This window comes from Ictidomys tridecemlineatus, chromosome 2, assembly GCF_052094955.1.
Source record: "Ictidomys tridecemlineatus isolate mIctTri1 chromosome 2, mIctTri1.hap1, whole genome shotgun sequence".
In the NCBI taxonomy this organism is placed as follows: Eukaryota; Metazoa; Chordata; class Mammalia; order Rodentia; family Sciuridae; genus Ictidomys; species Ictidomys tridecemlineatus.
In genome coordinates, this window is record NC_135478.1 from 64,764,723 (window position 1) to 64,784,808 (window position 20,086).

The window sequence follows — 20,086 nt, forward strand, 5'->3', positions numbered from 1 at the left end:
CATTTAAAGTCATTATAGAAAAATTATGCCTGTAAATATTGTTTGTTTTCTTCTGTTTACTTACTAAGGCAGAAACTTAATATATTTTAGGGAATTTTTAAGCAAAGTTTGTGCTTTAAGAGATCTTACTTGTTAATCTTCATTTAATCTGAAAATCCAATTACCTAAAATAACACCCCCAACCAAGCTTTCTTATTAATCTAGGCTTAACTGCTTAACTACCACGCAATGCCTGGATCCTTTAATTTTGAGATTTTTATTCAAAAAGCCTGTTTCTTCCTATATAACCTGTATTGCACAAGCTGCCAATCAAACCTTGCTCTTTGAATCCTATAAACGTAAATAGCTTTAATTAGGATGAATGGCTGCAGGCTGGGGAATCATGACAGGCACATTTCCTCAATAATTCCCCTAGTGGCATTTTAGCAATATGTCCCTATCCACAGATTCCATTTTGATATGGAAAACCCACAAGGGCTAACTGTAAGAAGAGTAAATAGGAATTCAATGTATACATCCAAATGGGGGCAGATGGGAATGAAGGGAAGAGAACATGGTCACTATAATTCATTAAAGCACAAATGTATTCTGTTGTCATAAGTCCATAAGCAGAATCACTCCCTATAAAATGTCAAGCTTTGAGTCACTGTGCTATAAGCTTTCTGCAGGTAGTAGCTGTGTAGTTCTCATTCCTAGTTAGATCCTTGGTACCTGGCACAGTATCTGGTCCACATGGGATAGATGTCTATAAACATCTGTTGCATGAATGAACAACTGTATAGTTCAAAAGTGGGAGGGATGAGATGCCTTAACTTTGTCCCAAAAGTACACACAACTCCCAGGCAGAGGATGCATGAACTGAGGTGAGGATGGTAATTAAAATCTGTTATTTAATTCTGGAAGCCACAGGGCTCTCTAGACCTTGAAAAGTTGGAGAGAAATTGGAAAGAAAATAAAAATGATGAAGGATTTATAGAGAAGGTGGAAGAGAGAAGACTGAGAAATTGAAATGGAAAGATGATAAGAAGCAATGAAATAGACTGTGTGTACGTGCATGTTGAGGTGGGGTGTGAAGAGAGAGAAGGAAAGGAAGAAAGGAGAAGGCAGCATTGCCACAGAACTCTATAGAACAGTGAAAAAGGAAGCCGCTTTTTCAAGTCTTTCTCTCAAAAAGGTGTCAATGCAAAGTTAGGTTTGTTTCATACAAAGAGGACAAATAGGACGATTTAAAACCACACTTACAGACTCGGTAGATATGAGAGAAGAGGCTCAAAGGAAGTGGCATTCTTTTTCTTCTAAATGGTGACAGCTTATGAGGGATTAGTGATGAGGTAAGAAGAGAAAGTGTCCTGGGAAACCTATGAAAGGTTAATTCCTTGGTGTATCTAGGTGGAGGTTATAAGACCTTAGAGCTGCAAGAACAAGGCAATGTGATAATTAGAGATAGATTAGACAGACAGACAGATAGATAGATAGACAGATGACAGATTGAACGAACACACACACACACACACACACACACACATACTGCTTATGGAAGGTATTTTAAATCTTTGTGGAGGGGAAATTTACAAACTATGGCAAAAGCAAACTATGCATTTCCTTTTGACCCAATTTCACAAAATTTGTGTCTAATGAATAATTTGGGAGCAGCACCAAGATTATTCCACAGAACCGGAAACAACATACACATCCAGTAATAGTACACTGGTTTAACTGTCATATACTCACACATTAGAAGAGTAGGCAGCCATTAAATGTGCTGTTCTGGAAGAAGGGGCAATGATTGGGGAGAAAGGTGTGCAATTTAAGGTGGGGAAAGCAAGGTCCAAAACAATATATACTATATAATCTCCATTTTTTTTAGAATTTTTTTTAATATTTATTTTTAGTTCTCAGCGGACACAACATCTTTGTTGGTATGTGGTGCTGAGGATCGAACCCGGGCCGCACGCATGCCAGGCGAGCGCGCTACCGCTTGAGCTACATCTCCAGCCCATAATCTCCATTTTTGAAGAAATAATTTTATATATACAAAATAGAAATTTAAAAAAATAAGGATATATAGTAAGAGGTTAATAGTTTTTTGTTTTAGGGGAAGGATTACAAGTTTACTCTCTTTATAAATCATGTTATTAAAAATCTGGTCTAAGTAACAGGTTTGCAATGAGAAGTTATTCCAAATGACTAAAACAAAAAAATTTCTGTGTATTCTGATTGGTGTCTTCTACATAACCAGCTGCCTCATAAGTCTAAAAACAATTTTCTGAAGGTCCACATGCTATTCCATGGAAGGGTGAAGATGACAGAGCTTTGGGAGACAAAGGCTATTGCCTAGCATTGTATAGCCGCAGGTCTTTATTTAGTAAATCTTTTGTCTTGTTTATGAACCATATCAGTCTCATTTTCCTTTTCCCACCATAAAACATGACATTTTTCTTACCAATTTCATTTCAGGTTCAAGCAAGAATCAGTCTAGAAGGAAAGAGAGGGAAGGTGGGAGGGAAGAGGGTGTGCCACTTTGCTGGCAGAAACACAAAGAACAAATAGAAATATTGCTTGATTCAAGAAGACTTTTAAATCACATTTAGTTGGAAGTGTATCCCATGGCCTCCCTTTCCTCGGGTGTCTCCAATCAGCCATTTGCAGAAGAGTCCTTGGCAAGAATCTCTAATGTTTCCTGCTTTTCAGCTGTAGAGAAGCAAGGAGACCTGAGGAGGAAACACTTACAGATGTGAGCGACTGGGATGGGGGCCGCCTCCCTGTAGCTTTTGGTCTGCTTGTGGTTGGGTGACTGAGTTTCTCAGTAGAGGATACCACGGAGTCAAAACCTTCTAGGTCTAAAACAAAAATAAAATCAATTGTTACAGGGAAAAACAGGAGTGAGAAAGGCTTTTACATTATGTCACAAGTACCTCTTTTCTTAATAATCATCCTTTCCATCTGGGTTTTCCTTCATCTTTTACAAAGGCCATTTACATCCTTTGGCCATTCAATAAATATGATTCAAACTGATTGAAACAATCATTTCCTTCTTAGTTTCACAAGCCAATAAGCAGGAGAAAGAAACATGATTTTTCTTTTTCCCTTCAATAACTACATCCATAAATCTTTAAAAAGCTATAAAAAGAAGATTAAAGGAGGAATTCTCTTTTTCCACAAATCCAAGTCCATTTTAGTGGATAAAAACATTCTTGCAGTCTCAACACAAAAGGCAGTTATCACAAGGTACAATAGCCACAGGCAAATGAATGCTGGTCATTGATTCCAAAAGACAAGAGGGGACAGGCTCCTCCTCTGCTTTATAATCAGTAGTCTGATTATCAGCTGTCACCCTGATGTTGGTCTGTAAACTCCTTAGAGAGAAAACCAAACTTCTACTTCTTCAAATAACTCACAGAGCCCAACCCCTTTCTGTTTTCAGAGTCATTATTATCTTCTGCAGTTGTCAGTCTGTTCATCCATTATTCCCTTGTCATTGAGCAACTACTCTGTCACCCAGAGCAAAAGATCCTGAGGCTATACCAGTGAACATGGCAGAAATGGGCCCTGCCTTTGGAGAGCTTACATCCCAGTGACTGATGCTCAGAGAAACAGATCATTCATGTGTCTAACACATGTCTGGAGGGAGGCCTTTGACTAGACTTTGCCAACCTCTTGAATGAATGATCATACCAATGGGTTACGCAGTTCTGTAGAGTTCTGGGGATCTACAAACCAAGTACAGATGTGTGTGGGATGCTCAGAGGAATGGCTAACAGAAAGGGACTGACCCTGAGCACCATTACTGCTGTTGACTAGGACAATACCATTTCTTTGCCACAAGTAGACTGTGTTTTAAATGCTATGGCATACATGACCTTCCCAAACCATTCCCCACTCTCCTTTCTAAGACAGCCCCACTTTTGTCTTAGGACAATGTGCCCAGTCCTATGACTGGTCTAGAGACAGCTATGTAGCCCAGTTTGGGTCACTGGGAAATAAAGGTAAGTCTACTGAGCTTCTAGGAAAGAGATTTCCTCTCTGTTTAGAAAGGGATGAGTGAGAAGAAGGTCTTTTGTGTTATATCCCTCTGCCTTCTGACTTGGGAAGCTGTTGGGTGAGGAGAGGATGCCTGGAGTTATAGCAGCCAACTTGGGACCACAAGAGGAGGCATGGCCATGAGGGGAGATCTTGAAGATGGAAGAGTGGAAAAATGGAAAGAGCTTGGGTAACTGACAATCCCAGTGACCTGCCCACCAACCACCAACCATGGAATGACCAAGTGCCTAGACTTCTTGTCATGTGATTTTAACAAACCCCTATTATTTTGGTGATTTTTTTTATCAGATAGTCTGTATTTGCAGCTGAAAGTATCCTAACTGCCATAACTGCAAATACGCTGGCTCAGGGCAGAGAAGTTAAAAATAAAATTATGTGTGCCCCCCCATATTTGGGGGAGAACTTTTTTGCTCATGGTTATAATAGTTAGGCTGTGTGACAGCTTTACTCTATTAATGAATAGGCAGGTGTTATCTGCAAACTATTTCCTTTAGTGGACTATGCAAAACTAAGCATAAGGCAATGGTCCGGAGAAGCCATTAAAATATACCTGGAATTATATTAAGTGACATTATTCTAGCACCTGGTGAATGAATAATAACTCAAATAATTACTCTTATCAGTGCAAGATAAAAATAATCAAAGGTTAACCACCTGCAAAGACAGTTTGAAGAAAATCATCAGTGGTACCTGGAGGCCAAGCAGAAGCCCATTAGTATTTAGCACCTAGGTGACAGTCATAAAGGGACCCACTTTTCCAGCCAGCTCCATGGGGTGCCATGAAGATCTGGGTCAGGGGAGGAGCTGGCTCACTAGACTAGTCCCTTTCAGGGGCTTTCCCTTTAAACAATCTTATTTTCTTAACAGGTTCTTCTTCAGATTCTACCCTTACCTCTACCAACTCCCTGTTGTCTGAAATGGAAATTTCCCATTACACAGGTGGATTGATGCAAAAGGCCATTAACTGACATTAATATTCCTCAATCTTTCTATTTAGTTAGTTTTTTAATCAGTGCACTATAGTTATACATAATAGTGGGGTTTATTTTGACACAGTTATACATACATGGAATATAATTTGCTCCATTTCAACTCCTAGGACTTCTACACTCCCCCTCCCCCACCCCTTTCCTCTACTCTATTGAGCTTCCTTCTATTTATTTATTGGTTTGTTTTATTTTCACTTTTAGTGCATTATAATTATACATAATAGTGGGGTTCGTTTAGACACAGTATTGGTGCATTTAGATATACATAAAAGTAGAATTCATTGTGATATATTAATACAAGTACATAGTATAATTTGGTCAATTTCATTCCACAGTTCCTTCTCCTTTCCTATCCTTCCTCTCTTCCCCTCCCTCACTGTTTGAAATTAGTTTTTCTCTGATCACAAAAGTAATAAATACTCAATACCTGATTTTTTAAAAAAAGAAGTGAATTTGTTAACAACAAAAGAAGGTCAACTATAATCGTATCACATTGGGAAAACTACTGTTTTTTTAAAGTCCTATTCCTCTAGGACTTTATAAAATAGAGAGCATAGCTCATATCATATGTAATATTGCATTCTGCTTATTTCACTTACCCTTATATGCTATGTCTCTAAAAAATCTTCACAAATATTTTGATCATTGTAATAATCTATAGCAGTGCCACTCATCATTTATTTACTCAATGCTGCATCGTTGGATAATTAGTGTCCAAATCATTCCCCCTCTTATGTTTTGCTATTACAGAAAAATGCTGCACAAATATCCTTTCATGTACTCTACATACAATGAGTTTAGCAGGTTATCTATGAAGATCCCTGGCCACTCTGGGGAAAAGGGAGTAAGGCCCAAGACAGGGTGGTTTGTTGGTGGGGGTGAAGGTGGTTGGGGACGGCAGGTAGCACAATGGAAAGAGGAAGCCTGGGGCAGGGGAGAGGACAAGATTGAAGAGAAAGCCTGAGGAGCAGTTGCTGAGCAGACAGACAGCAGAGGAGGTAGAAGAAAAGGCTGTATAAAAGTTCCAATGAATAGGTCATAGCCAAGGGCCTTGGCTGGGGGCTCTTGGGACTGAGCTGGACAAGCTAGATCATCACCCTATCCAAGAAACTAAAACAAGCTTTGGAGGCAAATACTGAGCAGGGTAAAGTGATTAAAGAACAATTAAAGATTAATTAACTGTTTTTCCATCTTGACTGCACAGCAGACTTACCTGGACAATTAAACACCCCCCCCCACACACACATACTCCTTGTCTTTGAATCCTATTCCTCTATTGATTCAACTGGTCTGGTGTACAGCCTGGGAATTGATAGGTTTACATTTCCCCAGGTGATACGAACCATAGCAAAGTGTGAAAAGCACTGCTGTAGCAGAGGTGGAGGTTTAGAGCAGGAAGGGATAAGGAAGGATTTGACCAAGTGGAGGTATGGAGAGGGGAGGCCACCAGGTGAATGGTGGAACATTCTAGGGTGTTCCCAGTGAGTGAAGAGCCTGCTGGGAAAAATTGTAGGGGGTAATCTCATCATTATGATGGGTCTTCCAATGTCAGGCTGAGGAGTGCTGGCCTGATTTGAGGGGTGACATAGTTCCTGGAGCACTGGATGAAAGTGGTGGCTAAAAGCTCAGGTGATTGGCAACAGGTCAGGCACACGGCAGCTGGAGAGAGGAGTAGACCCAGCAAGCAGAATAGCATGAGACAAGGACATTAGAGTGAGGCGAACAGATGGGACAGTCTTAGGCCCACCTTGGGTTGGGCTTGGCATGTCCACTGGCACATAGGGATGGCCAAGTTCACATCAGGAAACTTTTGCTTCAACTCTATGGAGGACAGCCTCTTCACTCTCCACCCACCCTTCTCATCCTACTCAAATAATTAAGTCCACCTGGGAGCTTAGGGTTTGACAATGTTTGAGGTGGCATTCTATAATAAATTATGCTTCCAGAATGACTCAGAGGCATGGTGTCTATCACCCACACTTAAGCTGTGAGCCCCAGGAGGACAGGAACTTATCTTTGCATTCTCAAAGTCTAGCTCATTCCTGAGGGGAAAAACACCCGGATATTCTGTTAGCGAAGGAATGAAAGAATAAATGAACAAACCATCTCAGGGATAGCTCTTAGTCTAGGAGTATAGCTTAGAGAGGTGGCTCCTAGTGGGACATGAGGCAGCAGTGCCAGGGCAGAAGGCAGCATTCTGTGCCACATCTCCAGGGAAAGCTTGGCTGCCCATTTCACTTTATTGGCTAAGGTCTGCACTAAATAGACCCATGCATGTTGGCACCTGGCCACACTTAGCAAGCATCTCCAAGACAGATGGCTGAGATGACTGCCTCATTTCTGTCATTGAGAGTAAGAGGAGGGTCAGACTCCCTCAGGAGGAGCCTCTCTTAGCCTCTTAATGAACATTTCTACCAAGTTTAACTTTCTACATTTTTAGCTTTAAAGAGCACTTTTTTTTTGAAACAAGAACCAAACTGAACTGCCATAAAGACAAAGATGTGGGCTGTGGATGTCACTCAGTGGTAGAATTTGCCTGGCATGCATGAGGCTTTGGGTTTGATCCCTAGCCCCACAACAAAATAAAACAAGACAAAAAATCATGCACCACATATGAGGTCACTTGCTGAAAAAGGAACCTCATGTTATACTTCCACAGACCACAAACTGCAACATAATTCTGCTTTCTGACAGTAAAGGGGACAAACTCTTCAATGCTGTCACATAACTTTTCAGTGGCCCAGAGCATGCTCCTCATGACTGCAGCCATGGCAGCTGTGATTAAGGTAGAATTTCCATGACTAACTCATTGTGGTGCGAAGAAAATGTCCCAATTTTCATGGCGGGTTTTGAAATGAATCAAGTTGAAACTTGATATAAGCTTTCTCAGCCTAGCTGGGAATTTTTCCTCCTAATAGAAAATGGTTTTAATGCCCATAAACTAGTCCAAAACTATTAAACTGGCAAGTGCTGGGGCATTTTTTAAAAGTTTCATAAGGATGAGAGGCTCTTGGCTCTTGTGACAGTTGGAAGAAAACCCCTCTACAGACATATGGAGATAATTGATGTTGGACATGATAGAATTAACTTGGAAAAGGCCCTTGACTCTTCATGGCACAAAGAATTGCCCATTTTCCAGGAACTTCAGTCATGCCCTTCAATTAGAAAATGTAGCCTCATTTTCCATGGATGGGAGGAATGGTACTAGTGACCACAGGTGACCCAGAGTATATCCACTGAAAACTCAGAGGAGGAACAGTCAAAAGTCTGAGACAAGTCAGCTGTCACCAATGGAACTGTTTGGGAGCTCTTAAATGGCCCTGTTGATTCATCATAGCTCACAGCGCTGGACTTGAAAAGGAGCCCTTGGACGGAAGTTTATTACATTTGAAGCCTGGCAACATCACTACCTCCCAATAATTCTGGAAGCCATTCTTTGTTCTCCATATCCCTGTCTTAGATCATTAAAGCTGCCCAAATTTCTTGCCTGGAACCACTGTAATACATTTCTCACTTTAAGCCCCTCACTACTCCATGTACTGCCACCAGAGAAAGATGTATGAAGTGCCTGAGTATGTCTAACTAACTCCTTCTGAGCCACAGAGGCTGGGTACAACTCAGACCTCTTCCAAGAAGCCAAACTGCACCCTAAGGCCTGGAATGAGTGCTTCCCAACTTACCCATCAGTCTGATCTCAGCATTTAGTGCCCTTATTGATTTATCCGACTCCTCCACCAGCCAGGAAATAAACTGTAACGTTCATCTCTGTTTTCCCAGGCCTAATATCATTCCTAGCTTGTGGCAAGTGTTCAATAGATGATTATTGAATAAATTAGCAAACAGCTATTCTGGGCTTCAAATTTTTTCCACCATAAAACAATAAGAATTACCTGAGCCATCAGTTTCACAAGGTTATTCTCTTTATGAATGAGAGATTATGTGAAAACCCTTTCAAATCATCCAGGTAGAATTTTGTTTTCAGACCCCACTAATGGAGTTGTGGGATTTGAGAACATGGATCTAAGAGCAAATCTAGGAATCCTCCTTAAAAAAAAATCCTTTTTTTTAAGATTTAAAGTGAGAAAACCCTAAACCCACAGGGCTGCAGGGTCTTTTTCTTCAATGAAGCAGCATCATAAGGCATTCTGGATAGCAGAAAGAAATCTCACCATGTACATCAGTCATTTGACTAATGTGGAAATCTGTATAGACCACAAAGATGGGCCCATTACTAGGGCTTAAATGACTAACTATGCTAGTTGAGTCACCAACAGGAAAATTAGCAATGATTAGAGTCTACAGGAAAATAGACCATCCAAAATGTTTAGGGATAGTGCAGATTAGCTGTTGCATTGGTATTTATGATCCAAATATGAAGTCTGCAGGACATAAGCTGCCAAGAGTAAACAAGTTTTGAAACCTACATGCCAGTCACCCACTACTCCCTGCTTCACACATACACATGCCCATTTCATCCTCACAAAAACCCATGCTGTGTGGGCACTACTCTATTCCATGAAGGGAGAGATGGAAGGTCAGAAGTTAGAAAACGCACTTAAGGATGCTGCCAGAAAGTGACAGGGCCCCTACATACAGATTCAAGTCATGGGATCCCTTCTACTACAAAACACTAGACAGATGGCAGGATTTCTGCACTATTCATTCAACTGTGAATTCTGAGAATTGTTTCTACAACAATAATTGTCTTTTGTGGGAAAAAACCACTCTGTACTCTAATAACAAACTTAGCTTTTTCTCTATTTTATATAAATATGTTTTGAAATGGGCAGAAAAGGGGAGTGGCTTCTTTGAGGAAATTTCTGGCAAGAAATGAAAGTTAGCAGGCAAGTTAAGGGGAACTGAATGGCTATTTGGTACACATTACTCAAGAAGTCAAAGTTTAATGTTTTCTCTGATATGTGGAAACTAATTCTAAATAAGGGGGGTTGTTTAAAGAAAGCAGAAGAAGAATCAGTGGAATAGATGAAGGGGAATGAAGGGAAGGGAGGAAGGATGGGATAAGGAAAGATAGCACAATGAATCTGACCTAACTTTCCTATGGACATATATGAACAAACCCCAGTGAATTTTACCATTATGTATATCCACAAGACACTAATTAAAAAAAAAAAACCTAAAAATAGCAGAAAGATCAGTAGAGTAGAGGGAAGGGTACAGGGGAGGGAACACGGAGAGGGAAAGGGAAAGTACTGGAGACTGAATTAGAGCAAATTATATTCCATGCTTTTATAATTATATCAAAATGAATCCTAATGTTATGTATAACTAAAAAGAACCAATAGAATTTAAAAAAAAAATAAGAGAGGGAGATATCTGGTTTATTTACTCATTAATTCAAACTTTTATTAAGTATTTACTTCATGCTGGGCAAAGTGAATAGTTTTGAGAATGAAAGTATAATTGCTCTCTATTAGTGCTTCCCAACAGATTTTGTAGTCATGATGGAAGTCCTCTTTATCTGTACTATCCAATATGGTAGCCACTAGCCCCACATAACTACTGAGCAGATGGGCAAGTACAACTATTTAAATTAAATTTAAATAGTCACGTGTGGCAACAAAGATCTATATTATAACCCTGCATCTTGCTATTTCTTCTCATTTACACTCAGTGCATTCATTTATTTGCATATTTACTGAGCATATACTATTAGCCAGGCACTGGACTACGCATACGGAGATTCATGGATAGAACAAATAGCTATGGTACCTGCCCACATATAGTTTAGAACCCTTTGAGACACACTTTTATATGTATAATTACAAATTCTGCTGGTTATCATGAAGGAAAGATAAAATTAGCAATGACGGCACAGGAACCTAATAGGGGTCAGGGAAGGGGGTCACATCTTACTGAGGAGAGGGAGTGATTTTCTCCACTGATGACAAGCAATGTTAAGTGGGAAAAAGTGGGTTTCCACATTTGCATTCCTTTAAAATTGCTCACTACATGCCAAAATTTGCTATGCAAAACATTTTAATAAATTATACACTTCTTTATTGGAAATAATTATTGCACTATTATTCACAGCTATGTAAATGGACACAACTTTTCTGTAATGCCATTTAGCAATACCTATCACAAAATGTAAATACATACACCTCCAGATACATCAATACTACTTCTAGAAGTTAATCCACAGAAATGTTTGTGTAAGCATAAAATGGTATATTTCTGAGGCCAGTGGTTTTCAGACTATTTTGCTTTGTGTACTTCCTAAAATAATTGTGAAAACCCATGTATATCCCCTCACACATCTTAAATTGATATCTAAAATTTTACATAAATTTTAGTTACACAAGATGTAATTTTTGCAGTATTCTAAATGTTGGTATTTCAAAATATAACTTATGCTGCTTGCTTAAATGTATTCATTCAATATATTTTTGAATAACAGCAATTTACCACTATTATCCATTTAAAAATATTACAGGATCTTAACAGTTGGAAATTTTCCATCATTCCTTTTTCTCCTTGAATTCATATTTTCCACCATCTGGTCCTGAATTTTATTCTAATACAATGTGCTTTTAAATCTTTTGTTAATAGTGTTATCTTTTTCTGATATAAAAACATGTATACAAATTAAAATTTATGATTTTTTTTTCTGAAATCATCAGGCTGTAAGTGTAAAAATACTTTTTTCTTCTGGATTGAGTTATTAAAATTATTAGCATAAAAACAATCAAAACATATGCATGTATATGTACCATGCATCTTTATACATAATTTTTAAGCATGGAAAAATAGAATTTTATTGGTTTTTTTTTCTCCCAAATATTTCATGGTATATGTGGATGATTATTACTTAATATCAGAATGAAATGGCTTTGTGTTGACTGCGTTCTTCATTTTAGAGATATAAGCACCAAGAAACTTTTTTTCACATAAACATAATTAGGTGGGACAGGAAGAACTTTGTTATTATAATATCACTCAGTTCTCTGATTTCATGAATTATATACTCAAATTCAGTGATCCTGCATCATCAAGAATTATTTTTAACAATGTATTAACAAACAATTCAGTGGGTACCTCCTCCAAATTCATTGGAAGTAAAGAATTAGAAACCAACAGAACTTACAGAGTAAGGATTCAAATCCAAGCATACCTGTCTGAGACTGCTTGATTTATCTGACATATCTCATGCCCTTCTTGATGTCTCAGAACTATGTCCCTCTCTATCAGGGTTTGCTGTAGTTACTCAAACTTAGGATAGTCAACATCCTATCCTTTTATATTTCTCAGTAAGAATTTGCAATTTAAAAATCAAAATAATTTTTTAAAAGGATGAATAACTTAAAAATCTATAAAAAGTTGTGCTCATACTCCTTAACAGTTACCTGTACTTCAATAGGGCCAGCAAAATTCTTATAAGGAAAAATCAGTAAGCCACAGAAAACCCTCAATTAGACCTTAGATAGGGGCACATTATCAATTCTAGATCAAGAAACTAACACAGAGATGGGCACAGTGGTACACGCCTGTAATCCCAGCGACTCAGGAGGCTAAGGCAGGAGGATCCCAAGTTCAAACCAGCCTCAGCAACAGTGGGGTACTAAGCAATTCAGTGATACCCTGTTGCTAAGTAAAATACAAAATAGGGCTTGGGATATGGCTTAATGGGTAAGCATGCCTGGGTTCAAACCCTGGTACCAAAAAAAAAAAAAAAAGAAGAAGAAGAAGAAGAAGAAGAAAAAAGGAAAGGAGGGAAGGAGAAATTAACATGAAACTGAGCAGCTCAGAGACAAATGAAAGAACAAACTACATAATTTTAAAGAGGATTCAGAGGCTACTAAGAGAATAGTTTCCTCAATGTCCAAAAAAGTCAGCTAAAAGAAATGGGAATCAGGAGCTGGGGTTGAGGCTCAGTGGTAGAGTGCTTGTTTAGCATGGGTGAGGCACTGGGTTCGATTCTCAGCACTGCATATAAATAAATAAAGTAAAGGCCCATTTAAAAAAAATAAAGGAATCCCTTTAAAAAAAAGAAGTGGGAATCATAGAAATATGGATTGTGAGGCTGGAGAAGGGCACCTTACAGTCATTTCATTTAAGCCCTTGGTTGAAAGATGAAAACCCAAGGGCTGGGGGTATAGCTCAATGGTAGAGCACTTGCCCCTGGGTCCCATCCCAATATCACAAACAGACAAACAGAAAAGGCATAAAATAAAAGAGACAGAAACAAACCCAAGATCCAGAGAGATGCAATGGTGTGCCAGATGGCCTGCTTTAGCAGGGCAAGCAGCCTCAACCGAGAGTATGTTTGCTTTTTGGACAGCAAGATGTATGTGTCATTTCATCTTATTTAATAGCACTTACTTATATAAAAGAGAAACAGACACTCATAACATGAAATGTTAATGCATATGTAAAATAGTAATATCCTAACATTCAAAACTACATAGAAGCCAAAATTATGCTGATACAAAACTTGAGGAAGAAAGAGCTACTGTCCTGAGGCCCAGAGCTCTTCTTACTCCACTGGGAGGTACAGGAGCAAAGCCTCATCAACTTCTTGGAGAGACTGGAAGGTTCCCACCCGCAGCCTTGGTAACTAAACGAGCTGCTCCTCATCTGTAAAACTTGTGAGAAAAAAGATAACTGGGGTAAAAAGTATTTCAAGTGCTCTTAAAAATCGAACGTTCCGTGGGCTGGGGTTGTGGCTCAGCAGTAGAGAGCTTGCCTAGCATGTGCGAGGCACTGAGTTCGATTCTCAACACTGCAAATAAATAAATAAATTAATTAAATAAAGGTATTGTGTCCATCTACAACTTACAACAACCACCACCAACAAAAAATAATGTTCTGTGACTGATTTAACTTTGTATGTGTATATGTGTGTGTTTGTGTGTTGGGTTCTGGGGATGGAACACAGGACTTCACAAACGCTAGGCAAGCACTCTATTACTGAGGCACCTCCAACCCCTTCATGACTGATTTTTACAAAATTACAAGCAATCCTCTCTCTCTCTCTCTGCCCCTCCCCCCCATATATATTGAGCTGCTAATGGTATGAGTTTTCACCTGAGTTATACTTCAATAACTGACTCCCTCTGGTTCCTTCCAATTGCCCCACATTTCTTCTCTCCCCTACCTTTCACCTTTGTAGACATGAGCTGGACCTGTGGTTTTCAAATACCAGCCAAGAACTGATGTGTCTATGCTAAAGTTGTCTCCAGTCCATAAAGCACTCAGAAAAAGGTCAGTATGGTGAGTTTCCCATTAAGCTTAATCTATTCAATTTTTAAACTTGGAGATTATATCTTTTCTAATAATAGGAGATAACATTTTTCAAATGTGCTTAAATTATAAAATAAAAATTGGCAATCCCCTCCAATTTTCAGCCTTTTTGTAAATGATCTGTGAAATTCCAAAGAGCACAAACTGTCAGGGAGAGATGACTAAGGCCTGGGGAGATGAAGAGAATATCACCACAGGTTACTACAAAGGTCTGTAACAGGCTTCTTTTGGTTCCAAATCAGGGCACCCTGTTAACCTCCAACTCAGCCTGTCACCACCAGATCCAATTACCTTTTAATGGCGCCCACCAACCTCACTCCCCAACTGCTAATCACTTTTCTTATTTCATCAAAGTTAGCAGCCTGCTAAGCTTGGCCAAGGTTTCCAGACCATACCTTAACAAGAGTCCATGGCAAGAGAAGGATTTTGGTAATTTACTTCATTAAGTGATAATAATAAAATAACATGCTTAATAAATTATAGTTTGTCCATATGGTTTTAGTTTGACAAAGAGGTATGTGAGCATGATTTTCTGGCAGGTTGTGTATCTCTCTGTATATCTGCAAGTAAAACCAAAGCCAGAGCTGAGCTCTGCCAATCCATGAGCCCACAGCTAGTGGGCGGAGAGTGGGGAGCATCCCAAGTCAAATAAATGCCATGTGCAATCTGAGAAATGACTGTCACTTGTTCCCATCTTGCTTTCACATTCACTTGCAACTCACAGGCTTCTGTGGAGTACATGGTGGATATAGAGAAGCCTACTATATAAGTCTCTTTGTTGTATACTAATCTTCAGATTTGTACCCAAAAAAGGCTGAAAAGCATCTCAGCACATAGCAAAGGTAGAAGCACTCAAGCCATTGGGATGGGTAATGATTGTGAAGGTCCTATTCACAGAGAGGCAGATGACCAAAATACAAGGGGAATATATGTCATCTTGGCACACAAATGAGCTTTTCTGGGGCTGGCTGCAAGTCCACATGGCTATTAGGCACTATATAATTTATGAAGTATACTATTTTATTATTATCACTTTATGAAGCAAATTGTCAAAATCCTCTTCTAGCCATATTAAGGCATGATCTAGAAACTTTAGACAAGGTTAGAGGCCTGCTAAGTTTGGTTCATCAGCAAAGAGCTATCTTAACTGATGCTCCCCACACCTCATGTATCCCTCCATCCCTCCCCAGATGATTATACTCCTCATTATAGGCTAACAGGTGGAGGTGGCTTGGGAAGGATGCACTGTTCACACTCTCTTGTTTTAGAATAATTCACACCACCAAATATATCACTCTAATGAGGTTAGGCAACATTTGTTATGGTCTCCCCACTATGATTTGTTTGACCTCTCCCTGTGTTTCTATAGTCTTCATGAGACATTTCTTACTGGCATAACCAATGTTTATTGCTTTTATACTCATCTGATGTGATGGGATAAAAGATGTTTATGGAACCCCCCATAACTAAGCACAGTCCCCAAGATGGACTACTAAGACCAAGACTGCCCTGTTGGGGGTATACAAGTGGAGTGAGTTCCTGGATTCTGATGAAAACCAACATCTCTGACTGTAAAGGTCTGTAATTGGAGATGCTCAGTTTGTATCCAGGATCATGCCCTTTATTTTTATTTATTTACTTTTTGGTACTAGGGATTGAACTCAGAGGTGCTTAACCACTGAGCCATGTCACCAGCCCCTTTTATATTTTATTTAGAAACAGGGTCTCGCTGATTTGCTTAGTGCCTTACTAAATTGCCAAGGCTGCTTTGAACACATGATCCTCCTGCCTCAGCCTTCCAAAATGCAGGGATTACAAGTGTGTGCCACCATGAGGGCTGAATCGGGCCCCTTAAAGAACCCAGAAAGATGAGGCTTCCACATGGGCCCATTTCCTGTATGATTGAAAGACACCTTTTGAAATGAGTGTTGGTGGCCAGCTTGATCTGTTTAATTATTTAGGGGAATACCTACAATGACACCCCTGAGGGGTGGGAACCAAGGAAGGTTCAAGGCACGGCTGGGAGGGGGTCAGGCCTAGCAGCTCTTTTGAATTAAGTCAGTCTCCATAGGCATCAGGAGGAAACAAAAATGTGAGGGTTAACAAGCAATCAATCAGCAGTGCTGCCTGTTTTGCTTCCATGAAATAGTGCCTAGTGCTCAACACGATCTCTTTTCTTTTTGCCACATTAGAGAAATGCAGAGCGCTTCTCAAATATTGCTGATGGAAATTTAAGTTTGATTGTGACTTACGTCCCTTAATAGGAGATAGAACTGCATATATCCACACATGCACACCCCACACTGTCACATGCAGACTTGTACAACAGCAGCAAATGCATCTGCCATTTCTTGGCTTGGGTAATGCTAACCACATCTTTGGTCCCAAAGGCCATGTTTGGATGTCACTGGAAAGCAGACAGTTTCTGTAAAAGCAAGCCATGGCTGCATCTCAAATGTAAGTTCTCCTGTCTGAGTAATTATCCCCAAGAAAGCAGGGAGGTGTTCACACACATGCTTAGCCAGTAGTCTATCTGGAACTCTGCACATGCCACTCATGGGGTTCTTTACATTAGGTTACATTATGTTCTACAAAATCTGAGAAATTGCTCAACAACCTGAAATGCTGCAAAGATCAATAACTGGCTGTCTAGCTCCAAAAGGAGAAGTTTAATATAAACTTTTCTAATGTAATATTATTATATAAGCAGGGCAGAAAAACCAATAATCCAAATCAGGGGATCTAAGACATCACTCAAAATATGCCCAAGAAACCCCTAGAGATGATTTCTTATAGTAAAAGGTAGAAATTGCACAATAAGAATTTAACCCCCCTATTTTTGCAGATTTGGTATCATGGTAACAAAAATTTTCTGTTAATAGTCACAATTAAATTGCTTTATATATGTCCTTTAGAGCTTTACTATAGAGAATATAGACTTAGAATTTAGCATTGATGACATTTTATTTGTTGTTCTTTTACATCCATTTAAACACCAGCTATTGAACCATTGGAGAATATGTAACCTCAAATACAATGCTCTGTATGGAAACCAAGTTCAAATCCTATCACTGGCTTGGTGCATGGCACACGTCCCCAGCGACTTGGGAGGCTGATGCATGATCTTGAGTTCAAAGCTAGCCTCAGTAGTAAAAGTGAGGTGCTAAGCAACTCAGTGAGACCTTGTCTCTAAATAAAATACAAATTAGGGCTGGGGATATGACTCAGTGGTTGAGTGTCCCCGAGTTCAATCCCTGGTATCCCTCCAAAAAAATCATATTGCTGTTTCTAGGGCAAGTAACTTGCCACAAGCTTGCGGAAGAGCTCTCTCTCCAAGGTCATGGCTTTGTCCTTGGTTGAGTGAATTACTTGTTTAAGTGAATTATTTCAAATATATTTACTCTTTTGTACATTAAATCACTAGTTTCCAAAAGCTCTGAAATTATTTTCAAAGTAGGTTTTATATAGATTCTCAGGAAATCGTACAATCAACAACAGGGAACACAAGGCTGTACTTGGAGTGTGTGTGGGGCGGGGTGGAGGGACAGTTCAGATAGTCCCAATTTACCATCAGCTTCTTGACACAGACCAGGATTTCTTGATCTCTGTGCTATCCATATTTGGGGCAGGGTCATTCTTTGTTGCTTATGGGGTTGCCCTGTGCACTGTAAGATGTTTAGTAGTGTTCCTGTCCTCTACCTACTACAAACCAGTAGTCATCCCTACCCCCATGATATAATAACCAAAAATGTTGCAAAATATCCCTTTTAAGGGAGCAGTTGAGGACTGCTGATATAGATCAACCTCTTGCACTGAAGTTTGGACCTAGATTCAACCCCCCAACTCTGCTTTTTACTAGCTGGTTAACCTTGCCCAAGTTACCTGGCTTTCTTTATTCCTGCATATTTACTCTGAAAACACAAGTCATTATACTATTCCCTCACAGGGCAGTGGTGAATGAGAGAAAAGTGCTAAACATCTTTCCTTCCTCTTGCTTGTTCCACTGCATTATTTCAACACTAGAAAATATGAATGCTGGGAGAGGGGAGAGAAAAACAGAGGATCTTCTCTCCATTGCACTGGAGCAATGATTCCAGTGCCATGCTATCAGACACATAGCTACATCCCTCAGAGGCAACCATCTATAGCTGCACCTCAAAGGGGAATCAAAGATTTTAAAGGCATGCTCTTCCCCCTAATATGTTTAGAAAACACCCAGAAGGTTTTAGGAAAACCTTCTGAACACTGGGATTGTTCTGTCACCAGAGCTGTAATCAGCTACATATCAACATCCAGGTGGGCTTCCATTTAAGAAAACCATGTAAAATAATACGCAAAGCTCTAGGGACTTATTTTCATCCTCAAATGATTCCTCTACAAGTTTTTGAAGAGCTTTCTTAACATATGTAAAATATAATTCTATGTATAAAGAACTGGTTTACACACAACTCAGAAACACCAATATAGCAGTTATTAGTCACAAATATTTTTGTGCAGTGGGGCAGAAGCACCCTTTTATAAATAATAAACATGGTTTTATTTGTATCATAACTTTTAAAATGTGAATATTCTGTGATTCAGCCACAGTCTTTACTTCCAGGTAACTTCTTCATTGGGCCTCAATTCCCTTCTACACAACATAGTCTTGTTGCAGAAGGTAGACTGTTTTTCATCATTCTTTCTGTCTAGATAACATCCAACAACAAATCCCATAGGGACGAGTACATGAACCTAGTGGTCACACACAATCTGAAGTAAGTTCACCATGACTGCTGCGGCCCTGGCGCTAACAAATGACACCAAAGATCAAGGGCAGAAGCAGCCCAGAAACACCCTTTTAACCCCATACATACAGATGAATGCTGTCTATTTATTTATTTATTTATTTATTTATTAACATTGGGACCTTAATGTGTTAGGAAAATTTTAGTGTTCCCTTTTTTCTTTTTAACAGTTTTACTGAGGTATAATTTACATACCGTAAAATTCCCTCATCTTAATATTTTTTAGTAAATTTATAGTTGTGCAATCATCACCACAATCTGATTTTAGAACTTTTACAATTGATTCCCAAATCAAGTGGCTATTAAAAGAATTCCGGGCTGGGGTTGTGGCTCAAGTGGTAGAGCGCTCGCCTAGCACGTGTGAGCCACTGGATTCGATCCTCAGCACCTCATAAAAATAAAAGCTATTGAATCCACCTAAAAAACTAAAAAATAAATATTTAAAAAATAATAATTCCTAGGGCATAAATACTTTTACTCTTCCTGGTCCAAATGAATCACAGTCCCTAGTCATCCATAAGAGATCTGAGGACAAGTTGCAGTTAGCCTTCATATCTTCTGAACCACATTCATGGCCCAAGTCTAACTTTAAAGGTAGCAACTCTTGGCCCCTAAATTGACTACAGTGTAAACTGTGCTCTGTGGGTCAAGTTGAAGGCAAAGGGGAAATCTTCACCTTCCTCACAGAGGGGGTAGTGTCGACATAAAGAGATAGAAATGGGGCCAGGCATGGTGGCTTATGTGGCTGGAGCAATGATTCCAGTGCCAGGCTATCAGACACATAGCTACATCCCTCAGAGGCAGGAGGATTGTGAGTTCAAAGCCAGCCTCAGCAATTTACTAAGGCCCTAAGTAATTCAGTGAGACCCTGTCTCTAAATAAGGAGGAATGAGAAGAACTTTCTCCAAGTCAGTTAGTTGAAACTAGGTGGCTTACTTCACAGGCTGCTTCCCATCTGGAGGCCTGTTGCTATGTGTTCTAGAAGGAAAGGAATTGAAAATCTCTCTGTAG

The 20,086-nt window shown here is 39.4% G+C and overlaps 1 protein-coding gene and 1 pseudogene across 1 annotated transcript in view; both read right to left on the reverse strand.

The window, feature by feature from the left end:
- LOC144368123 (SH3 domain-containing kinase-binding protein 1-like) overlaps positions 1 to 20,086 on the reverse strand; it is a 41,754-nt gene that overhangs the window by 10,304 nt on the left and 11,364 nt on the right. The window contains exon 3 of the mRNA XM_078026696.1: positions 2,731 to 2,840. Within this exon, the coding sequence (XP_077882822.1) occupies positions 2,731 to 2,840 (110 nt within the window). The remainder of the gene's footprint in view (positions 1 to 2,730; positions 2,841 to 20,086) is intronic.
- On the reverse strand, positions 18,805 to 19,073 carry LOC120893067 (NADH dehydrogenase [ubiquinone] 1 beta subcomplex subunit 1 pseudogene; annotated as a pseudogene).